Source organism: Microcaecilia unicolor, chromosome 2 (genome assembly GCF_901765095.1).
Source record: "Microcaecilia unicolor chromosome 2, aMicUni1.1, whole genome shotgun sequence".
Lineage (NCBI taxonomy): Eukaryota > Metazoa > Chordata > Amphibia > Gymnophiona > Siphonopidae > Microcaecilia > Microcaecilia unicolor.
Window position 1 is genome coordinate 248,242,998 of NC_044032.1, and position 25,287 is coordinate 248,268,284.

Genomic DNA, 25,287 nt, shown 5'->3' on the forward strand with positions numbered 1-25,287 from the left:
GATCTCGAAAAATGAAGTTGATAAAATCTTGAAACACCGCAGGGGCGTTACACAGACCAAAAGGCATGACACGATACTCAAAATGGCCTTCATGAGTATTAAACGCAGTCTTCCACTCGTCCCCCTGGCGGATACGAATCAAGTTGTAGGCCCCTCGGAGATCCAGTTTAGTAAAAATCATAGCTCCCTGGAGCCGATCAAAAAGCTCCGGGATAAGCGGAAGGGGGTAACGGTTCTTGACTGTGATGTTGTTAAGCCCATGATAGTCAATGCAGGGTCGCAAGGACCCATCCTTTTTGGAGACAAAAAAAAAACCTGCTCCGGCAGGAGAAGAAGAAGGTCGAATAAACCCTTTACGAAGGTTCTCCCGAATGTAGTCCCGCATGGCTGCCGATTCGTCCCGGGACAGGGCATATAATCTTCCTCTGGGAGGCATCGTGTCAGGCAACAAATCAATGGGACAATCAAAAGGGCGATGGGGTGGGAGGGAATCTGCCTCCCGGGCATCAAAGACATCAGAAAAATCCTCATACTCCTTCGGAAGACAGGCCTCACAGGGATGAAGGACTCCAGGAAGAGCTGGCACTTTAGTAGGAGGAGGGTGCACTAGTGTCAGACAGGTCTCAAAACAACGCGTACTCCATTGACTGATCTCACCCAAAGGCCAGTCTATGCAAGGAGCATGCAGCCGCAACCAGGGTATACCTAAAATTACAGGATGAATGGCTTGAGGTAATATAAGAAACTGTATCTCCTCATGATGAAGAAGGCCCACCTGCATCCGAAGTGGAAGGGTGAGATGAGTAATCGGCTGGGGAAGAGTAGAACCATGAATGGAAGTCACCTGCAGAGCTGGTTTACAGGGAATAACCTGCCTTCCTAGTCCCTGAAGTAGGCTAGCATCAATAAAGTTGCCCCCCGCTCCTGAATCCAGCAAGGCTAGGGTATTTATTCTGAATTCTCGCCAAAGTAAGATAATCGGTACTGTCATTAAATTATCCGGAAGGGCTCCTGACTGACCCAAAACCACCCCCTCCACAAGGCTAGGGTCTAAGCATTTCCCGGCTTGTTGGGACACCCCTTCACAAAATGACCAGGTTTGCCACAATACATGCATAATTTGTTGTCCCTCCGGTGAGCCCGCTCAACGGCTGATAGTCGGTGCCTGCCAATCACCATAGGTTCCTCAGATCCCTCCGCCGCCGGACCCGCCGCTCCCTGAGGAGAGACAGTCCGTTGTCTCTGAGGGGAGCTCCTTCGAGACGGACGAGAGGCACCCAGTTCTCGTGCCCGTTCCTGGAAGCGGACATCAATCCAGATACATAGAGAGATTAGAGCGTCCAGAGTACTAGGAATTTCACGGCCGGCTAACTCATCCTTAATACGCCCACTCAAGCCTTGCCAGAAAATGGTCGTAAGAGCCTCTTGATTCCATTTAAGTTCTGCAGCCAAGGTGCGGAATCGAATAGCGTAGGCTCCTACCGAGCTGTTACCTTGCTGAATCCGTAGTAGCTCCCCTGCAGCAGAGGAGGGGCATCACGGAACATCAAATACCATGCGGAACCGACGCAGGAATTCTCCAAGGTCTGAGAGGAGAGGATCCTGTTGTTCCCAGAGTGGTGATGCCCATGCCAGGGCAGGACCAGAGAGTAACGAGATGATGTAGGTAATCTTTAATTTGTCCATAGGGAAAGAAGCAGGTTGCATGTCAAAGAGCATTTGACATTGATTCAAGAATCCGCGGCATGTGGAAGGCGTCCCGTCAAACCGGGGAGGTTCGGGCAGACGAAAGGCAGGTTGAGAGGGAGCTGACCTACTTGCCCCGGAAGACGGTCCTCGCTGTGCTGACATCTGTGAGCACACATCTTGTAGTACCCCAGACAATCTGTTAAGCTGAGCCTGCTGTTGTTGCAGGGCTTGGGCCAAGTCAGTCAGATCAGGCTTATCTGGCGAGCTCATGGCTTCGGCTTTCTGTCAGGCTGATACCACGATCTGTGAGCCCCTGTGCCAAACAACGTCTGGCAGCCAGACAGTTCTGATCTTACCTGAAGAATCAGGGCTGGAACCTCCAAGGAGGACAGGGCTGGACGCAGGATGTGCAGCAGGCAGATGGCAAAAGGCCAATCCCAGGACCAACCAAAGGCTTGCGGCAGGAAGCAGAGTCCAGGTCCAAGCAGAGGTACAAGGCAAGCGGCAGGCAACAGCAACGTCCAGGTCCAAACAGAAGTTCAAGGCAGGCGGCAGGCAGAAGCAAAGTCCAGGTCCAAACAGAGGTTCAAGGCAGGCGGCAGGCAAAAGCAAAGTCCAGGTCCAAACAGAAGTTCAAGGCAGGCGGCAGGCAAAAGCAAAGTCCAGGTCCAAACAGAAGTTCAAGGCAGGCGGCAGGCAAAAGCAAAGTCCAGGTCCAAACAGAAGTTCAAGGCAGGCGGCAGGCAAAAGCAAAGTCCAGGTACAAACAGAAGTTCAAGGCAGGCGGCAGGCAAAAGCAAAGTCCAGGTCCAAACAGAAGTTCAAGGCAGGCGGCAGGCAAAAGCAAAGTCCAGGTCCAAACAGAAGTTCAAGGCAGGCGGCGGGCAAAAGCAAAGTCCAGGTCCAAACAGAAGTTCAAGGCAGGCGGCGGGCAAAAGCAAAGTCCAGGTCCAAACAGAAGTTCAAGGCAGGTACACAATCCAAAGACACTGAACTCAGGAATCCACACTAGCAGAAGCCGAAGCAAAGAGTTCTGTCAGAGTCTGATTTAAGTAGCCCCCTCCATCAGGGAAACCACCATCAGCTGTCCGGAAGGCGTGGCCAACAACCAGCCCAAGAGGCTCTGGATAGGCTGGTCACAAGGAGCGGGCGGAGCCTAGCCGCGACCAGCCAATCCGAGCCCAGAAGAGGCGTTCCCCATGCTCCCGGGTCCCGCACCCGGAAGAGACTCTCCAGCTAGAGTGCGCCGGCCATTTTGGCAGCGTCGGCGCTCTCCAGACGCTACTGCTGCATAGCGGCGGACCGGAGCCATCCAGGAGGAAGCCAAGACTCCCCTACCATGCCGCCCGTAGCCAGCGATACCCCGCTCTCTCCTGCTCGTGGAGCGAGGCATCCCTGCAGGCAGAGCGGCACAGGTAAGGGACGTGACAACATATATCCTTTGTTAGTACAGGAGTGTTCCCAAAACTAGAATACATGCTATATAATTACCATGACAACTCTAAAGGAACAAGAGAGATTGCTCTACTCCTTATTTACCATCCACCAGGAGCCTGGACAAAGGTTGAACCTACCATACTGGAGGTCATCTCATCCACTATGTCCCAATTCCCGAGAGTAACTGTCCTAGGAGATCTAAACGTACACCTGGAGAATGATGGGGACACCAATGTTCATAACTTTAAATCATTCTTGAGAACAACTGAACTCACTGTACATTGGGGAGGTCCAACCCATGAGCTAGGCCACTCTTCCGACCTCCTTACGTCCTATCCCACCAACCTGATTTGTACTTCCACATGGAAGCCTATACCATGGACTGATCACTTCCAACTGGACTTTACCATTAATATCTGCCTTTCAAACCACCCTAACCACCACCCTGTTCAGCTAATAAAACCAGAGGGAAAATCGATGAATTCAGGTTCTGGAACAAACTAAAAAACTCCCTTACTCTTGATAGCCCCTTGAAAGAATCTGTAAAATCTGACTAGGACTCCAAAGTCAGAATAGTGCTGGATAAAATAGCACCACTCATCACCAAAAAGGTTAAAGCAACTTGAAAATCACCATGGTTCTTGGAAGAGCTGTCACAACTAAAACAAAAATGCAGAAACCTCGAAAAGAAATGGAGAAAAAACAAAACTACTGATGATAGATCCAAATGGAAACTCTCCTTCTGTCACTACAAACAAAACGTAACCGACTCCAAATGAAAATACTACAGCAGTATAATGGTCCAGGAAATCCTTGCCAACAAAAAACTATTCACTCTAGTTAGGAGCCTAACTTCCATTCACTCTCCTAATAAAGAGCAATAAACATGCCCCTCCACTCAAAATTTAGCTGACTACTTCAAAAGCAAGGTCAATCAAATCAGAACTGACCTAGCCAAATATAATCCAAAAAAAAACTTAAAAGACTATGACAAGAGCTAACCTCATCCAAGATTCAAGTTAGGGAATAATGCAAACCAACTATGGGAATCATTTCAACCACTATCAACTGAAGACGTAAAATCACTACTACTAAAATGCTTACGCTCGCATTGCTTCCTAGATCATTGCCTGATCTTCTTGTTCCAAACTGCCCCAACTAAGGTGGTTCAATGGCTAACAGTCAGCCTCAACAGACTACTAAATTCTGGCTCTCTTCTCTCAGACATGGGCAAAATTGTCCTCACACCACTACTAAAGGGACCAGGGTTAGACACAGCCTCTGCAGCAAATTATCGCCCAGTAGCGAGCATAGCACTCTTTACAAAAATGTTGGAATCATATGTTACTAAAAAATTCTCCAAATATCTGGACACATTATTCACATTACACCAGTCCTAATTCGGATTCAGATCCGCACATAGCACTGAAACCCTGCTCTTAGTGCTAACTACTACTTCAGTTCGACATCTCAGCAGCATTCGATGCAGTGGATCATGTACTACTACTGGACCATCTGAGTCAGATTGGAATTAATGGACCAGTCCTCAAATGGTTCAACAAATTCCTCTCAAACAAAACAAAAACCTTTCTAAATTCTTTGTTCTCAAATGCAGGGTTCCCGCTCTCTCCCATCTTGTTCAGTTTCTTCATGTCTTCCCTCAGCTCTATTCATCTGGGACCGGGAGAACTACTACTATCATACACAGATGAAATCATGCTCCTTCTACCTCTGACACCCTCACACCAAGATCCAACCCGATCGGCAACAACCAGAATGAACACCATTCTGACCTGGGCCCTAGCAAACAAGCTGAAATTGAACACCCAAAAGACTAAGATTCTCTGGTTCCAGAATCAAGGAGATGAGGTCCCACGTCAATAACACTACCCAACAACATCACTTTCCCAGTTGAATCTGAAGCTAGAGTGCTTGGAGTCATCTTTGATTCCTCCTAATCATTCTCATCCCATATCAACCTACTTTGGAAGAAAACAATGTTTAAAATGAGACAACTTCTTCTAATCAGGTCATTCTTTGATCAAAAAGCCTTTGCAATACTGGTACAAATGCTTATCCTACCAAACCTGGACTACTGCAATGCCCTATTTCTTGGCATTAGGAGCAAATATTAAAAAAAAACTACAGATCATACAGAACACAATGGCAAGACTAAACTTCAAACTGAACAGATACACCAGTGTCTCACCTTCCCAACAGCTGAAAGAACTCAGTTTAAGGCTGCCTAAGTCTTTCAGATTCTTCAAGGAGCTACCTCTGCTCTCCTGATTAACATCTTATCCGTTCGCATTGTTGAATCTAGCAGGCAAAAAGAACAAATTATCCTAGCCCCACTGTTCCACAAGGAAATCCGAATTCAGAAGATCTTTAACTCGCTCTTCTCAATGGCAGGTATTGCAATATGGAACTCACTCTCTCTGGCTATCAGAGTATGATTAATACCACAAACTGGGCTAAATGCTCAATAATTAGTCACATATCATTCAATACTCCTAGCATTTGACTAATATTTGTTTACCTTCATATCACATATCAACTAACACATACATGCAATACCAATTGTGCTGTTTATTACAAACTTGTGAATTCTTATTGCATAAATTATTAAAATGACATGAATGATACTCTATCTTAATCACTTCATCTGACACAAGAGAAAAAGAAACTAATGTCCTTTTAAGAAGTTGCTGCTGCTAGACTTCTAACATCCTTCTAACGTCCGTGGTCTATTTGCAGCATTATATCTTGTAGCTCCACTTGCAACCGTCCTAATCGCGCTGTCTTGTTGCTTATAAGTCCAATATCAGAGAGGTGTTGCCAATCTTTTTAGAATAAAGTAGAGTATCAGACATCACACAGAAGATTTCTCTGAGTTATTATTATCAACCATCTGTCTCATTGCTGTTCCCAACACTGGCTGTGTTTCCTAGTTCACTTCTTCAGGAGACCTTATACAATAGGCAATGCATGCAAATTACCAAACTTACAAATCTCACCAACATTTTACAAAAATTCAATATTATACACACCTTCATCAACCTCGAATTCATGTTAGGCACACTGCGAAATGCTCCAGCTTCCGGTATGTTAACATCATTTCCTGTAATGCATGGGGTATAGTTTGACACACCCTCCTTTTATATGGACATTAACAAGGACCAATCAATTTCTTTATTGAGCCCATTGGGTTCAACGGTATTCCAGTTGTACATTAACCTTTGCTCTTTGCATATCAGCTGTCTTTCAATGCCACCCCATTCCCTTATGAACATGAAAGAGAACTACAAATTGTAAATCTTGAATGGAATGTTGGTGCAATAACCAGTGATTCACTAGAGGTGTATCGAGTTTTTGTAACCGTATGTTACTTAAATGCTGAGCAATGCACATTTTTATCTTACGCGTGGTTTCCCCAATATACCACAGTTGACAGGGGCAATGAATCCCATAGGCAACATTCTGTGTATTACAATCTGTTTTACCCTTCAAATAAAACTGTTTTTGAATATTGTCTACCCAAATTTGATTAGTACATATCACATGTTTACACTGCCCATGCCATGCCCATGCCATGCCCATGCCATGCACTGCCCATGCCCTCCAATTTCTTCACTGTTCACCACTAGATTAAATGATTTTTAGATAACTCCCCCATATTTCTCTTCCTCATACCGGAGAACCTAGGCTTTTCTGTTGCCAGATAAAGGACACCTTGGTTCGACACGGGCAGCCCCAAACATTGGGGCAGCCAAGGGTTTTTGCCAGGCTCATTCAATGGTAGCTATGCCCCTGAACAGGCTATATTCAAAGCAGAACTACATGTGATGTTAAAAAGAGAGGATAGAACCTCTGTCCATGTGGGCATTGTCTACAGACCCCCGACACAATTGGAGGAACTAGATAAAGATCTGATCACTGATATTCAAAAGTTGGGGAAGAAAAGAGAGGTGCTGTTGTTGGGAGATTTTAATCTGCCGGATGTAGATTGGAAGGTTCCATCTGCGAAATCAGAAAGAAGTAGAGAGATTGTAGATGCTTTCCAAAGTGCTCTGCTCAGACAAATTGTGATGGAGCCCACAAGGGAGGGAGCGACGTTTAATCTGGTGCTCACAAATGGGGATAGTGTGTCAAATGTCCGAGTGGGTGCACACCTGGGAAGCAGTGACCATAAAACGGTTTGGTTTGATATGACGGCTGAAGTGGAGAGGGGCCACTCTAAACTCAAAGTCCTGGATTTCAAGCGAGCTGACTTCAATAAAATGGGGGAATACCTGAGGAAGGAGCTGATGGGCTGGGAGGATGTACGAGAAGTGGAAGGACAGTGGTCCAGGCTGAAAGAAGTAATAAATAGGGCCACAGACCGTTATGTAAGGAGAGTAAATAAAAGCAAGAGAAAAAGGAAACCGATATGGTTCTCCAAGCAAGTGGCTGAGAAAATAAAGATTAAAGAGTTAGCATTCCAGAAACATAGAAAATCTCAAGAAGAGGAACACGGGGAGGAATACCTTATGAAACTGAAAGAAGCCAAGAGAGAGGTACGTCTGGCGAAGGCGCAAGCGGAAGAACAAATGGCTAGAAATGTAAGAAGGGGAGACAAAAACTTCTTCAGGTATATTAGTGAAAGGAGAAAGACAAAAAAAGGGAATTGTAAGACTAAAAGATACAGCAAAACGCTATGTAAATAATGATGAAGAAAAAGCCAATTTGCTAAATAGATACTTTTGTTCTGTTTCACTGAAGAAAATCCTGGAGAAGGACCGCGAGGGACTGGCAAAAATACACCTGAGAATGGAGTGGATAAAGCACCGTTCACGGAAGAGAGTGTGTATCAATAACTTGGAAAGCTAAAGGTGGACAAAGCCATGGGACCGGACGGGATCCACCCCAGAATACTGAGGGAGCTCAGAGAGGTTCTGGCGGGTCCTCTTAAAGATTTGTTTAATAAATCCTTGGAGACGGGAGAGGTTCCGAGGGATTGGAGAATGGCGGAGGTGGTCCCTCTTCACAAAAGTGGTGATAGGGAAGAAGCTGGAAACTACAGGCCGGTAAGCCTCACTTCGGTTATTGGAAATGTAATGGAAACGATGCTGAAGGAAAGGATAGTGAATTTCCTGGAAGCCAATAAGTTGCAAGATCCGAGACAACATGGTTTCACCAAAGGGAAATCGTGCCAAACGAATCTCATTGAATTCTTTGACTGGGTGACAGGAGATTTAAATCAAGGACGTGCTATGGACGTCATCTACTTAGATTTCAGCAAGGCTTTTGACACGGTTCCCCACAGGAGGCTCTTGAATAAACTAGATGGGCTGAAGTTAGGACCCGAAGTGGTAAACTGGATTAGGAACTGGTTGACGGGCAGACGCCAGAGGGTGGTGGTGAATGGAGTTCGCTCGGAGGAGGGAAAGGTGAGTAGTGGAGTGCCTCAGGGATCGGTGCTGGGGCCGATTCTGTTCAATATATTTGTGAGTGACATTACCGAAGGGTTACAAGGTAAAGTTTGCCATTTTGCGGATGACACCAAGATTTGCAACAGAGTGGACACCCCGGAGGGAGTGGAAAACATGAAAAAAGATCTGAAGAAGCTGGAAGAATGGTCTAACATTTGGCAATTAAAATTCAATGTGAAGAAATGCAAAGTGATGCACTTAGGGAGTAGAAATCCAAGGGAGATGTATGTGTTAGGCGGGGAGAGTCTGAGAGGCACGGACGGGGAGAGGGATCTTGGGGTGATAGTATCTGAGGACCTGAAGGCGACGAAACAGTGCGACAAGGCGGTGGCCGTAGCTAGAAGATTGCTAGGCTGTATAGAGAGAGGTGTGACCAGCAGAAAAAAGGAGGTTTTAATGCTCCTGTATAAGACGTTGGTGAGGCCCCACCTGGAGTATTGTGTTCAGTTTTGGAGGCTGTACCTTGCGAAGGATGTTAAAAAAATGGAAGCGGTGCAAAGAAAAGCTACGAGAATGGTAAGGGATTTGCGTTCCAAGACGTATGAAGAGAGACTTGCTGACCTGAACATGTATACCCTGGAGGAAAGGAGGAACAGGGTTGATATGATACAGACGTTCAAATATTTGAAAGGTATTAATCCGCAAACGAATCTTTTCCGGAGATGGGAACACGGTAAAACGAGAGGACATGAAATGAGATTGAAGGGGGGCAGACTCAGGAAAGATGTCAGGAAGTATTTTTTCACGGAGAGGGTGGTGGATGCTTGGAATGCCCTCCTGCGGGAGGTGGTGGAGATGAAAACGGTAACGGAATTCAAACACGCGTGGGATATGCATAAAGGAATCCTGTGCAGAAGGAATGGATCCTCAGAACCTTAGCTAAAATTGGGTGGCGGAGCAGGTGGGGGGAAGAGGGGTTGGTGGTTGGGAGGTGTGGATAGTGGAGGGCAGACTTATACGGTCTGTGCCAGAGCCGGTGATGGGAGACGGGACTGGTGGTTGGGAGGCGGGGAATACTGCTGGGCAGACTTATACGGTCTGTGCCCTGAAAAAGACAGGTACAAATCAAGGTAACGTATACACATATGAGTTTATCTTGGGCAGACTGGATGGACCGTGTAGGTCTTTTTCTGCCATCATCTACTATGTTTAAAATTATCTGGAATAGTTCCCCTTAGACTTCTGCTTTTAGCTCTATTTTCCAAATTATGCAAACAAGAGTGTATATATTGACCCTCTGAAGAGAGTAATCCTGCCCCCGTAAATAACATAGCAGATAAAGACTTGTACGGTCCATCCAGTCTGCCCAACAAGATAAGTAAACCTATCTTACATATCAGCAATCATACGAGAGCTATAAATTTAATTAATCCTGGTTGATCATGGAAATGAGCTACAGAATGAGCTCAAGCAATGCCTATCCCAGTACAAATGGGTGGACGGGGATAAGAGGTTGTTACGAGTGTCCTATTCTTCACACTACCTTTTATTTCTTGTCCATGCATAATGGTAGATGTTTGATATTACTACAGGATTAAGGAGTCTAATACAAGTTCTGAAATCTCCCACCGACCAAGTGCAGGGCAGACTTTTTGTGGTTGGATTCACTTTTCAGGATCTTCAGAGTCGTGAGATATTCCAGAATCATAGTAACGAGTAACATAGTAGGTGACGGCATAAAAAGACCTGTACGGTCCATCCAGTCTGCCCAACAAGATAAACTCATATGCGCTACTTTATATGTATACCTGATCTTGATTTGTATCTACCATTTTCAGGGCACAGACCGTATAAGTCTGCCCAGTACTAGCCCTGCCTCCCAACCACTAGCCCCACATCCCAACCACCGGTGCTGCCACCCAATCTCCGCTAAGCTTCTGAGGATCCATTCCTTCTGAACAGGATTCCTTTATGTTTATCCCACATATTTTTGAATTCTGTTACCGTTTTCATCTCCACCACCTCCCACGGGAGGGCATTCCAAGTATCCACCACTCTCTCCGTGAAAAAAAACTTCCTGACATTTTTCTCGTCTGCCCCCCTTCAACCTCATTTCATGTCCTCCAGTACTACCGCCTTCATGTCTCCAGAAAAGGTTCGTTTGCGGATTAATACCTTTCAAATATTTGAACGTCTGTATCATAATCACCCCTGTTTCTGCTTTCCTCCAGGGTATACATGTTCAGGTCAGCAAGTCTCTCCTCATACCTTTTGTAACGCAAATCCCATACCATTTTGTAGCTTTTCTTTGCACCACTTCAATTCTTTTTACATCCTTTGCAAGATACGGACTCCAAAACTGAACACAATACTCCAGGTGGGGCCTCACCAACGACCTGTACAGGGGCATCAACACCTCCTTTCTTCTGCTGGTCACACCTCTCTCTATACAGCCTTCTGGCTACGACCACCGCCTTGTCACACTGTTTCGTTGCCTTCAGATCCTCAGATACTATCACCCCAAGATCCCTCTCCCTGTCTGTACATATCAGACTCTCACCGCCTAACACATACGTCTCCCGTGGATTTCTAATCCCTAAGTGCATCACTTTGCATTTCTTTGCATTGAATCATTAACAACTAGAAAATGGTGCCCTTCCCATTAGGTCAGAGGTCAGGCAAGGATGCCCTCTCTCATCTCTTCTGTTTATTTGTGTTACAAAGACCTTCACAGAACACATCAGACAGCACATGGGAATGAATGAGTGAGATTATGATAACGGCCACCTAAGGAAAACAGCAAATAAAGTGCTTTTTCTGCATGGATGAGATCACCGTCTTCTATACAAATGAAGACCCTATGAAGACACTAGCAGATATTTCAGAGAACTTTGGAACAGATCCAGGATCAAGAGTGAACTGTGGAAAATAAGAGACCTTGAAGCTCATTTTCAGAAGAGAAAAATGTCTAAAAAAAAAGGCATAAAGCAAAATTTGGACATTTTTCTCACAAAATCGTCCAAATTGGTATTTTCAAAACCTACTTTTCAGACTTTTTTCTATGCTGTTTGTCTGCAGTGCATCCAAATCTCAAGGGAGCATGTCAGGGGTGTGTTAAGGGTGGGATTTGGGTGCTCCTAGGAATTAGAAGTTTTTCAGCGATAATGGAACACAACAATACTAAAACTAAGACGTTTTGAGCTAGATGTTTTTATAACGAATAAGGCACAAAAGGTGCCCTAAATGACCAGGTGACCACTGGAGGGAATCAGAGATGACCTCCAATACCCCCTCAGTGATCAATAACTCCCCCCCACAACCCCCCCCCCAAAAAAAAAAACAGCCTCTATGGGGTATAGTTTGACACACCCTCCTTTTATATGGACAATGGGCTCAATTTCTTTATTGAGCCCATTGGGTTCAACGGTATTCCAGTTGTACATTAACCTTTGCTCTTTGCATATCAGCTGTCTTTCAATGCCACCCCATTCCCTTATGAACATGAAAGAGAACTACAAATTGTAAATCTTGAATGGAATGTTGGTGCAATAACCAGTGATTCACTAGAGGTAAAAGTGTTCGTGATATCAGTATCGTGCTCCAAAGCGTCTTCATATAAAACGTTCCTTGATTACTTTAAAGAGTAATTCCAGAGATGATGAACAATACCTCACAAACTGATTCTTCCTCCTCATCCCAATCTGGAGGATGCCAGGCTGGTACAAGTGGGACAGCTCACTGCCCTACAGTTGGACTCCCCCCTTACTGAAATAATGAGGAGGAGTGGAAGCATTTTGTGAAGGAATTCCATTTACAGCAATGCCATGCTGACCTGGTAGATGCTGAAGAACATCTGTAAGTTGATCTAAGCCAGTATTCTCAGGGGCACATGCTCTGGGAGGCATCCAAAGGCTTGGAGACCTCTTTGCTACATCAAAGATGCCATCTTCTTTACCAGAAACTACCTTGTTCGTCAGAGGAAAGCTGTGCCCATCCAGAGCTAGAGTAAGTTAATCCACAGAATGTTCAGGGAGTGTGCAATCAATCAACGGAAAGGAGAACAATGGCAAGACATTAGGCATTTCCAGAACCTATTGTATCTGAAGGTATTTCACCTTGAGCAACTCTAAAAAAAAAGCATGAACAAAATGCAATAAAAAAGTTTAAGGACCTGTAAGCCACAGGTTAGCTGGATTAGTATCAGTAAATTAGAACACCCCAAAACCAACCGGGTCTGTCTAGCAGGTTGGCATAGAATAGTCACAAAGGTCTGAACAGGCTATAAGATTCCAGAAAGCTACTGGGTCCATCTGGCAGGTTCAAGGTAGCCTTGCAATACCATCTACTATATAATTTGTACCACAATGTTCTATGGCTGGCTGTCTGGGTTCGTAACATCCGATGTCAGCAAGCCTCCAGCGTTCCCTTCCCTCTCACTGTCTGGCCCTCGCGTACCGACGAAATGACATCAGAGAAGGGCAGAATAGTGAGAGGGAAGGATCGCTGGAGGCGAGCTGGCATCAGGATATTAAGAGCGCAAGCAAGTGAAGGCAATGGAATGCTGGAGGAGAGGGGACACGAGCACAACCTGCCTGCAGGGAACACTGGATGGGAGGGCAGGGCAGAGGAGAATCGCTGGGGAGGGCAGAATCACGAGACAATCGCAGGACATGGAGGGGAGGACAGAATCGCAGGGCACAGGACAATCGCTAGACATGGAGGGGAGGACAGAATCATGGGACATCGAAGGGAGGGGAGGACAGAGGAGACTCAATAGACATGGATGGGAGGAGAGGAGAGAATCATGGGACATAGATGGGAGGGCAGGGAACAGGACAATCGCTGGACATGGAGGGAAGGACAGAATCACGGGACATCGAGGTGAGGGGAGGGCAGGGTAGAGGAGAATCGCTGCACATGGATGGGATGGGAGGAGAGAATCGCGGGGCACGGAGGGCAGGGCAGAGAATAAGCACTGGACATAGAGGGGATGGGAGGCGAGGTGAGAATCGTAGGGCACGAAAGGGAGGGAAGAGGATAAGCGCTGGACATGGAGGGGAGGCCAGAATTGCAGGACACCGAAGGGAAGGTAGGGCAGAGAAGAATCGCTGGACATGGAGGGGAGGGCAGGGGAGAGGGGAGAAATTGCTTCGACGAGAGCCTTAAAAACATGATCGCTATTACAAGATAGCCTTGCTAGCGCCCATTTCATTTTTTTGAGAAATGTGCCTTTTTTACTCGTGGATTAATAAAGCGATTGCAGTTTATTTGTATGCTAAAAACTCTACCATAGGGAAGTGACCAAAATGGCAGCAGGAACCTGACACTAAGTGAGGATATTGCTGCTGTACCAATACCTTTGCTGAAATCTTCTTTGTTATGCTTCATGCACAGATAAAAGGGGTGGTAAAGGTCATTCCTTCTCCAGCCCTTGTTGTGCCCCTTGGCCAGCAGAGAATTGATCTTTACACTGCTGGATCTCCATCAATGATAATTGTGGAAGAAAGCCCAGCATTGAAGTTGGACAAGGGAGCACCCTCCTCCTTGGAGCTTGAAAATCCTTACCACTCTTGGCAGCTAGCATGCTACCATGTCCAGTGGCCTTATCAGAGTTGGGTGGAGAGTCACATGCTGCTGAAGTTTCTACAATTGCAGAATCTACTGAGGGTCTCTCAACCCAAACAGTGGTCAGCATGAACAGGCAAACAAAAGAGCAGAAAGTTGTATGGAAGCTCCTGTGGCAGTGACCCTTGAGTCTATCTGGAAGCTTTTCAAATGTTGGATACGATGATCACCCAATCTACAGCTAAGGTAACTACTCTTGTGGGTAAAGTAGATCTGCTGGCTAAAGTGGTTGATTTGGTCAAACTTGACCTCTCCAATTAGAACAAATTTGACATGATATAAAGAATCTCCTACAAAATCTCCTTGTGACAGGCAGTACTAAGTGTCACAAGAACATGCTCAATCCTCTCAGGGTGTTCTTCCACAGCTTTAGGCTCTGGTCTTGGACCACCTTCTTCTGGATTCTGCTTCACCATAGTAACTAGTACCTAGGTTCTTGTGACAACTGAAGTAACAAATGGGGTGTTGGATTGCTGAGGGACAGATGGTGGCACATGGAGATCATGAGCACATCTTGATTCTCTTCCTCAGCTATCACACAAGAATGGCTAGGGAGGCATGGATGAAGAGGGCAAGATGGAGAATAGGAATAGCTGGGAGTAAATTGTGAGGAAGTACTAAGGGCTCTGGTACTGCAGTCCCAGCTTACTCTTCTTTCTGATCAATTGGGGGGGGGGGGGAGGAGGGCCATCACTGTAGCACCTGAATTCCTTCAATTCATTGTTGGACTGGGGGGGGGGGAGGAGAGGGGGGGGTAACAAAGCAACTGTTTTATAGAGGCATGGTCCTGGTGGTACAGGACAGATGCTGCTCATTATTTATTCATAAAAGGGTCATCCTATATTCCTGAGCAGGTGAAACCCACATATGAGAGAAACACAGGTTTTGGCTATGTTGGGAGCATGAACTGGACAGATTTCAATAGCATAAAGTGTGTTTGAACAGAGGTGATGGTGGGGGTTGTTTTGATATAGAAGAAATGCCATAGGTGGAAGGTGGGACCTGCCTCACAGTATAAGCTATGTGGCTGGGTATTCTGGATGGTTTTATTTAATCATATACATGCTTGGTCAGATAGTTAAGGTGTAAAAAGTGAGATCACAATTCACACGGTAACTCAAAGTACTTACATATTTTCATAGGAGCCAACTTTTCAAAATTATTGAGGGTGCTAAGCCCAATGGAAATGACCCCTCCCTGGACACATACAAGGAATTTTCTCAATATTGGGGATGCTCAAGCACCCACAGAGTCGGATCCAATGCATATTTTACAGTTCTGTCCTTTAAACCATCCCTTTAGGCTAATACTAACCAAGGCTGGTCCTGAAACATCTAATCACAATCCAGTTCTCCTTTCAAGTATTGCATGTGTCAGCACTGCACCCTGGCCTTTACACAGGCTGCCCCTGCTCTGAGCCTTATAGGCTGGACTCCCCTTACCCCACCTGGAACATCACTCCTTCACAGCTGCTGCTGTAACAGGTACCTCTTTTCCCCCAAACTTTGGTTTATTCTGCCTCCCTCCCCCTGAAACTCTGGAGAACTGTTGCAGGTTGCAATTCTTAGTAATATTCTATTCTAATGGGATATTACATGTAAACCAGGTCATAACTGTCAAAATTTCTTTTGGCATTACAGGAAGAAGCTGATATCTCAACATAAGGTAAAACTAAAGCCTTCATTTGCTTATTCATGATACTGTTTATTTTGAACTGTGATATCTTGGTTTAAGTGACTGATGTTTAACACACAGATAGGACAGCCCTTCAGGTTTTCAGAATGTCCTCATTAAGTAAGCATAAGCTAAATATGCACTAGCTCCATTGTATGCAAACCTACTTCACACATATTCATGGTAGGTATTCTGGAAACCTAAAGTGGCTGAATGTCTTAGACTGAGACAACTACCCCTAGAATTATGGATAGAGCTAAATGGTGCAGTAAAGGGTAGGAAATGGTGGCTACAGGGACCATCATAATGCAAGTTATAATTTTGTTCAACAGCCTTAAGCAAAGAGGTTTTTGAGCCAAGCAGAAAATGTTTTGTTTTTCCAACCCCACTACATGTTGGGGGATTATTTAGAGGGGAAAATCAGGTTTTGGCAGAAATGACTATCTTGTGCTTACAGCTACCATGAGGGAATGGAGTTCTCACTGTAGCTTAAATAGCTGCTAGAGGTGCTGGAGCATGGGTGACAAGGAGATAGCTACACAATAGATGTATTCATGTGGCTCTCTTAATTGCAGGATAAGTACTTGGTAGTGACCTGCTTCCTCTGCCATCTGTCTGGGGCTCCTTGAGCCACGTGCAGTACCAGAAGCACAGAAAGCAAGCCCTCTTCAGGTTCTCAAGCTGCATAAAAGAGAGCTAGTCAAGCCATGTAGAGGCTGCTCTTGTCCACTGTGGAAGGGGCACATATTTGTGTCCCAGTAGAGACTCCAAGTGGTTGCATGTGCATATCCAACACGAAGTACATAGGCCCATTGACTTTACACCATCAACAAGCATCCAACTTGTACCCAGGGCCCACCTTTAGACAAAAGGTTTACCTGGCAGTAGGTAAACATGGCCTAGTTTAGGATGGGATGGGTAGTTGGCCCTGTGTAAAGACAAGCAAGGTGGCCTTGTGCCTGTCTAGCATGCTATTGTCACTAATGTAGTGACATTTGTGTTCTGGTCACTCCTTTATGCCTAAGGCCTAGTGTTTTGGGTTTTTTGTTTTTGTTTTGCAGTTTGAGAACTGATTATGTCTGGCTAACAGACCAGGGAACTGCAGTGCAGCAGCCAAGGTCTTAACCTTACCCTTTGCTGGTAGTTGTGCATGCTACCCTGAGTGGTACTATGAGACCAATGATGTTTGGCTAGATGAAATGGGTTGTTCCTTTGTATGGACAGAAGTGTTCTCACTGCTGTCACTTTTCCTAACCCCAATGATCTGTAAGTGTTGGCTGTCTCTAGGGAACCTGACTTTCACTTGTCTGTGGTCCTTATCCCTGTTTCTCCATTTACTTTTGGCCTAGTTTGCCTCCTCAGTTTATCCCCTCTTGGTAAGAGGAATAGGATGCAGATATTACAGCACAGTCCACACCCTGCCCATCTTGTCTGAATTCTCCAAACTTGCACCTGCTTTTAGTATTCTTAAAAAGGCAAAAATAAGTGTCAAGTACCAAAATGACAAAGGTGTTCCAACCTAGCCCTGCAACTCCTTAAAAGGAAAAAAAAAAAAAAAAAAGGTTATACCACATCAGTAACTACATTCTCTGAAGGTAAACAAGTTAAATGCCACCTTTTTAGATTAAAGTTATCTTGGATAACATCCTCATGCAACAGTTTTTAAGAGGCACATTTACTGCTTATTCTAGCCAGATTCATGTATACTGTGAATTTTTAAAATTTTTTATTTTAAGGCAATAGGAAATTAGTTACATCATTAGTCAATAAACAGGACTCATATGGCCACACAATAAAGTTACACCACCCCTAGTCTACAGGACAGTTACATAGTTAAAGGGGCCTTAGTTTCATTGTGCCACAAGATCTCCTTCAAAGTATTACTAAATGCCATCAAATCAGACCTAGTTTCCTTCATTTAAGGCAGCTGCTTAGTTTGTCCTTTTTTCCTCATTGTATCTCTGGAAATAAATCAAAAAAAAAAAAAGCAGGACTTGACATACAGAGACTCAATGGAGCTACCTAAAGCCTTGTCTGCTACATTATACCAGGTACATTCTGTAGGTCTGTTCAGACAGCATTTCAGAACACTGATGTGAAGAAAAGTGGCTATTCCATTTATAGAACCGTACACTGGTAATCTGTTTCTGGCTCCTCCTTGGTCTCCAAAGTTACATCTGTATAAACCAGGCCCTTCCAAGAACCCTTTACTTCCATGTAGACTGCTTCCCCATCCTGCTTGGTCTTCTTTATGTTTGCTACGAAAGGCACCTCCACCTGGTCCTGCTTTGTCACCACCAGCTGCGCCACTGCCTTGCTATGTGGTGGCACACTGACTGTGGAGGACCTCTTCTCCGAGATATTCTTGAAAGTTGACATAGTTGTCAGGTAGCTTCCATTGTAAGTGATTGTGGCTTCCATCCCCTGTAGTGTGATGGAGGTTGAAGTGTTAGATTCCAGGCCCCACAGGCGGGGCCAAGTAGTGGTCTCAGAGGCCCGCATTTCCCAGGCCAAGTTGAAGGTATAGTCCAGGGGCTCATCTGTGTTGTTGGCAAAAGTTTCCTTCTTCACCACACTAGGCTGGCACTTTATGTGGTTTGTCTTCCCTAGTGTCACATTGAGAATGTCATGACAGGGGTAGAGGAGATCCCCAATCGACAGTCGGAAACGACAGCACTCTTCTGGTGTGGACTGCGATGCTTCAATAAAATGGAAGCTCCGGTATGCCCGGCAGACAAACATGCCATTAGTAGCCCGGAGTGCCACCTTGTCCTCTTCAAAATAGGGTTCAAACTCACAGGAGCGGTCAGGCTTGACCTTAACAGGCTCAATGCGGCCAACCCCATCACGAAGGGCGTAACTGAGATACATGTCACGGAAGTCACGCAGAAGGATTCTGCCTGAAGGAAGTCGGGTTAGCTTGAACTTGCTGGAATGATCTTTGAAATCCCGAGCCAGTATGACGTAGCGATAATTTTCACACCAGGAGGTCCAGTACATATCAATGTCTGTCCGGAAAGCTACCCCTTCCTCTGCATCTAGGTATATCTCCAGTGCTCCCATGCCTTTGGAGATCACCTAAAAGAAGCATAAAATGAATGTTAATCCCGATACATTAATATTGAAAACTGAAGTCTTAGCTCCCATCAACTAGCGCTGCCATAAGGCCACCTTAAGTGCTAAATTCAAAAATTCAGCATGAAAATCAACACAGGAGACAAGACTTTCTACAGTTAAGTACTGCCTTTCAAATCTGCAACATTGTAGGATGAATAGATGGCTGTAATTATGTTTCTAAATGCAAGAAAGTAAGAAGGCTGAAGATGGAGAGACTAACTATGAGTGTACCTGTTGTGTCTTTTTGAATGATGAATGTATTAAAAGTCTGAATTTAATTGGGCACTAATCAAACATTGAACATCGGTGTGCCACTGATAATTGGTAGTCAGCCTTTTTCAAAGTGGCTTAGTCAGTTTGCATGATGGATCCTCCTAACACTGTAGCTCATAAACCTATTTTACAAACACAGATACTTGCAGTATATTTGAGACTTTTGAGTATTTGTGCAGGCACACCCAAATACAAAGAGAAACTCAAAATTGAAGCCTTCACAGTTCTGACCACTAAGTTTAGTAGTCCATTATCCAATATGGACTGCCATTCTAGACGTTGGATTATCCAATGTGGGGCTTTACCCTAGCCTGTTTGGTCATTTCTCAAACATGGAATTTGCTTCTTATTCACCCTCCTATATCAAGAGGTCTCAAGTTAACTCTTTGGAAGGGGGAAGTTGTGTCAGTGGACAGTATAGGGACTACTGGAATAGAGAGGCTCACAAGCCAAACCTTTTATAGAAAGGGATGTACCTGCCAATCTAGTGAAGCATTTAATGACTAGGGAGTCATAGAAATGAGTCCAAAGAGAAAGGGAAGACAATATTCCCTTGTACTCTATTCCAGCCTCTAAAGCAGATGCATGTTTGGGAGGGGGAGGGGGGGACATGACAAAATATTATATACAGTAGGAAGACTTACCATTGTGTAGCAGAAGAGAACTCGGGACAGGACCTGGAAGGGGTATTATCCTGCAGAAAAGAAGATTTACTAGTTTATAGCTCAATTTACTTTTGAAAGTCAGTTTCAGATCATTTAAGGTCCGTCTAATGCCTTAAGTCTCCCAAAGAAAGGTTCCTGACAGTGCTAAATTGTATTAGGTAAGGCACAGTAAGAGATTGTAAGGTTAGAACATGGCTGGGAGAGTAATGTCTCCAATATAGTACAAGTATATTGGAAAGAAGGAACAGAAAAAAAAAAGGCCAGTCCATAAAGTGAAATAATTACAGAGAGTCAGAGACCAAAGTGGTAAAGCCTTGGTACCTCTGAGCTTAAAGAGAGAGACCACTCCACCTCCCTGCAGACTGAACAGTTGGGAAAATAAAATCCTTCATCCTCAGTATGTGCCTTTAAGTCTCAAAGTTGGTTAGTAGTTTGTTATTCCTTCATAATTATCCTGTAACTTTTGGGCATGGGTTGAGGCAACATCGCTTGCTAAGCAAATGATCCTGTGCTCCAGTCACACTATCCACACTCTTGGGGCAGTGTATCCAATACTCTTTCCTCCTACTCCTAGATCAGGCAGGTTGATCAGTACTCAAGTTGGGCCCTACTTCCCATCTCAGCACTCAACACCCTTCAAGTCTCTATTGAGGGCTCATTTGGCAACAGCTTCACTCAGGCCTTTCCCTTGAAGGAAGATACTAGTCTTTTTGGTTGAAGGTGCCAAACAATCACTCTCTAATTACTGATGCAATGTTGAACAAAATAGTGGTGGGACCATAGCCCTTCTGCTTCCTAAGCCTGTTATAGTAGTCTCAAGCAAGGATCAGACTGGCAACCCCCTTCTCCTTAGGGCAGAGAACTAGTACAAACTAGTACATGGGGACACCTAGCCAGTCAGGATTTCAGGATAGCCACAATAAAATATCCTGAAAACCTGACTAGGTGTGTCCCAGGGACTGGGTTGAGAACCACTGTTTTAGGGCCTTGAGCAAGCAGCTAAAGCTCCTATGATCTCCAGAAGAGGGTGGACTGCTCCCCCTCTGGGGAGAGGGAACAAGGCTCCTCTCCTGCCTCAGTTTTTTCTCTCTCTTTCTAAAAGCTCAAACTTCTATTCCATTGGGCCACTTTCTTAGAAAGTATCAACCCCCTGCCCATTTCTCAGAACAGATCACCCTCCACCACCAATTCAGATTTGGATTGGTACCGTTGTGGAGCAAGGGCCCAAACAATTTCCTGCAGTAAGATAGGAAGGCACATTCTAAAGCCTGCTACAATTTTATCTTGCTTTAGTAGCTGGGAAGACATAAGTTGCCCTGTTGCAACTATGTGCCTAGGTCTGCCATAGATGCAATTATTAGCATTTGTATAGCGCTACCAGATGCACGCAGCGCTGAACATCTGTTACAGATGCAATAGGGACAATGTGCCTACCAGCTGACATCTTAATGCCACTGGATAAGAATAGGTTCCCTTACTACTTTTTGTGCATTTGCCTAAATGAGTAGGCTTTTCTTTTGCAATTGACTTATTGCCTCTGTCAAGGAGGAGGCTGGGCTAATGGCCCACTATGTTCTATGAACATGCATGACAATGTGTTGCTATATTATTCATAGCTATGTTCACCTAGAATGTTAACGCATTTGCATTATGTGACTGTTGGGTCTGATAAAAGGTGTTTTGTTTCTCAGAACATTGTTGCAGTTTGTTTAAAAGAAGGTTATCATTCATAACTATTAATAAGTTAGGATAGTTCCAGTATACATCCTTCCAACATTTTAACACATCTGCTGTTATGGCAAAGCAAATTAAAAATAAGATTTGTCACAAAACTATTTTGCAAGATTTGTGTTTTAACTATACCAGATATGGGATATTGCCTCTTGGCATCATACACCAAAACCTGACAAGAAATTGTAGTTTAAGTAATATTAATACTAAATCACTATTTAGATTGTTTGTTACCCACAACACACGGCAGCCTTTGCCAACTTAGCCATTGTTGAGTGCCCTCCAAAGCATTGGAAAAATTAGAACTAGCACAGCGCCTACTCAGAAGAGTTTTACACCACCTCTTCCCCACCCATAAAAACCACACACACCACACACTTTGGCTAGTTATTTAACCAACATTAAGAAGGGTATGAAAACATTTGAGCCAGTCAATATATGGAGACAACTCATTCCACTTCTAAAGGGGCCGCTGAAAAGGGGGGTGGGGGGGGGGGGGCAAAATTCTCCAGGCTTGGAGCCAGGATCTCTCACCCGCTCCCAATGGGACCCAGGTGATCGTGTTCCAAACAGGTGCAGCAGAGAAAATGCTAGAGCCTGGGGAGGAGCAGACAGGACTTCAATCCTTGATTGCTTTCTCCCTGGAGGCCTGATCACCCCAAAAGAGAATGAGCTCAAAGACCAGAGTTTACAGACCTGTGACTACAATACAAGTATTTATCAGAGGCACCAAAAATGGCACACAAGTAGGGCAAATTTCTCATATTGCATCAAGTTAACTTAACAGTAACCTGGTTCAAATTCTCTAGGGTGGAAAGTACCCGCCCTTCAGTAACTTAAGTTATACAGCACAAGTACTTGTAGCAGGGACAAGGAATAACACAAAAGGGACAGTACACAGGAAGAGGTATGTTCCAATTTGGTTCCCCTCATGAAAGCTGGGTTTAGGTCAATACACTCACAAAGAGGCATTAACAAATAACAGGAAGAAGGTGGGGGAGGGGGACGGGGAGAGGAGAGATGCACTGACAAGGAAGCCAGTAACAGAGAGAGCATGCAAGAGAGACTTAAAAATGAGCAACACTCCTTATGGCTTTACTGTAGAAGATGCTACTGAACTCAGTTAAGTTGACAATATAGAGTTTAGTTTAACAGAGAGCAAGGATACTACAAGCACATTTAGATTACTTTATTGGCACACAAGCCTTCTGCAAAAAAAAGTACCCAACAGAAGTGAATGCTTTTTCTCACAAGCTTTCATTCCAACCCCTTTTTATTTTTTTTCTGGAAGACAGGGCATTATCAAAGAAAGAAGTCTCCGTTGTTACACCCCTTTCAAAATGAGAGTCATTGAGACAGTAGCTATCCCAGTATATTTAAGGCAATGGAAGATAGAAGAGATAGTAACAGAAGTAGAACCTAATCTATCTAGATTTCCCTGGTTCTTGGCCTCTTCTACTTAAGTAGGTAGGGAAAGCATATCTCAACATTTAAAAATGGATGACCAATTTTACTAGCATTAAAGTAGTGCTTCTACTATAGAATGAGAACTAGGATATCATAAGACCCACAAAAGCCCTGAAGGAAGACAGGAGAAATAACAGCTAGAGTATTATATTAGTAACACCCCCCCTCCCCAATAAAGCCTGATCAAAAACAGCACTAATCACCAGAAACTAGAACTATCTTCCTGAACACATGAAAAATAACTAAAGCTACTTCCCTGATTTAAAAAAATGATAAATCCAAAAGCTAAAGCACAATAAACAAAGAGAAAAAGAACAGAGAAAAATAATATAAACCAAGTCATTAGGGAAAAAAAACCTAAACCTTACAAAACCACATAACTTCCAACCCCATCCCTCTAATTTTTTTTTTTAAGTGTCTTATGTTTAATAACTAGAGCAGAGCTTACCAGGAACAGAGACACACAAATCTTAAACCAACAATACAACTTAAAAGCTAGTTTCTGGGACTTTTTATACAGCACCAGTACCATCCACATCTGCACAGCATTTCAATAATTAGCTGGATTCTAGCTGGAAACCTTTCTCTGCTAGAAATCCCACAATGCACTCTGAAGAGAATTAAATACTTAGTAAGTGCTAGATCCTGCAGGTTTTTAACCAGATGGCTTCCAGAGCTGTCAAGATACTCATTCCAGGAGGAAGACTTTTTGACCTCTCTTGGTTTTAAACTTATATCCCAAAGCAGTGTAGTGTTTTTAATCCATGATTCTATACATTGAAATCAGTGCTGCAGGTCCCTTAATGCACCAGGATGAAATTGGCAGAAATCCACGACCAGTCAAAAGGTCTCCCTACTAGAATGGGTAACTTGATATCTCTGGGCTTTAGATAAGAATTGCAGAAGGTTCTATGTTAACTGAGCTTACCCTACCATTATCCTAGATGTTAACCAGTTCCAGACTGAAGACGTTTTACTAGTTCTGGTTTTGAACTTATATCCCAAAGCAGCGTGGGATTTGTAGTGCTTGATCCTATCCATTGAACTCAGTGCTGCAAATCTCATAATGCCATATGAGGGGGTTATCAGAAATCCAGGACTGTTCCAAAGTCTACAGACTGGAACTGGGTAATTTCGCATCTCTGTGCTTGGAGCTTTCCTTAAGAACTTCAAAATGGCAACTGCAGTAATGCAATGATGCAAAATCTAGAAAGGGCTGACTCCTTTACTGCTGAGTGGAAGAGTAGCATAAAGCTTAGAGCAGCAGGCCGGGGCCGAAAAAGCACTAGTTTAAGTCCCACAGCAGCATCTTATACCCCTGGACAAGTCACTAACCAGATGGCTTCCAAAGCTGTCAAGTTACCCATTTCAGAAGGAAGACATTTTGGCCTCTCTTGGTTTTAAACTTATATCCCAAAGCAGTGTAGTATTTGTAGTCCATGATTCTATCCATTGAAATCAGTACTTCAGGTCCCATAATGCACCAGGATTAATTTTTGAGGGTTCCTTTTACTAAGGTGCGCTGAAAAATGGCTTCTGGTAGTGTAGGCGTGGGTTTTGGGCGTGCGCAGAATCATTTTTCAGTGCACCTGTAAAAAATGCCTTTTTTTATTTTTTAGAAAAATGGACGTGCGGCAAAGTCAAAATTGCCGTGCGCCCATTTTGGTGCTGCGACCTTACCACCAGCCATTGACCTAGCAGTAAAGTCTCACGCGGTAACCGAGCAGTAATGACCTACACGTGCCAAATGCCTCTTAGCACGCGCCCATTATGTGCGGCCCAAAATTATTTTTCTGCCATGCATATCGGACACATAGCAAAAATGAAATTACCTCAAGAACCACACGGTAGCCATGTGATAACTCCATTTTGTCATGTGTTGGGCTGCATAGAGCCTTATGCAGCTTAGTAAAAGGGCCCCTGAGCCTTCTGTCCCATGCTAAGCAAGTTCTGGAAGCACTGCTAGTTTATGTCACCCTTCCCCACATATTGGTCAACAACACAGTAGTGTTTCACATACAGAAGAAAAAGCAATGACAAACCACTCCTTTATAATGTCTAGAAAACAACAAAGGAAGGACCCTTTTTATGCAGTCATCAGGAGTCAGGCTGATTCAAAGGAACATCTGGATCTGAACATATACCATGGCACAAGAGAGTATAAGTTCAAAAACTGAAACTGGTCAGAAGTCAGGGTT

At 44.4% G+C, this 25,287-nt stretch overlaps 1 protein-coding gene across 1 annotated transcript; it reads right to left on the minus strand.

Annotated features, from left to right (window-relative positions):
* Positions 1 to 17,545: 17,545 nt before the first annotated feature.
* On the minus strand, positions 17,546 to 23,595 carry LOC115463412. The gene is made up of 3 exons (XM_030193878.1): positions 23,538 to 23,595; positions 19,871 to 19,920; positions 17,546 to 18,914 (listed from the first exon to the last, which is right to left on the minus strand). The coding sequence occupies exons 2-3, from the start codon at positions 19,871 to 19,873 to the stop codon at positions 17,955 to 17,957; spliced, it is 963 nt and encodes a 320-aa protein (XP_030049738.1). The 5' UTR covers positions 19,874 to 19,920; positions 23,538 to 23,595; the 3' UTR covers positions 17,546 to 17,954.
* Between the last annotated feature and the right edge of the window lie 1,692 nt (positions 23,596 to 25,287).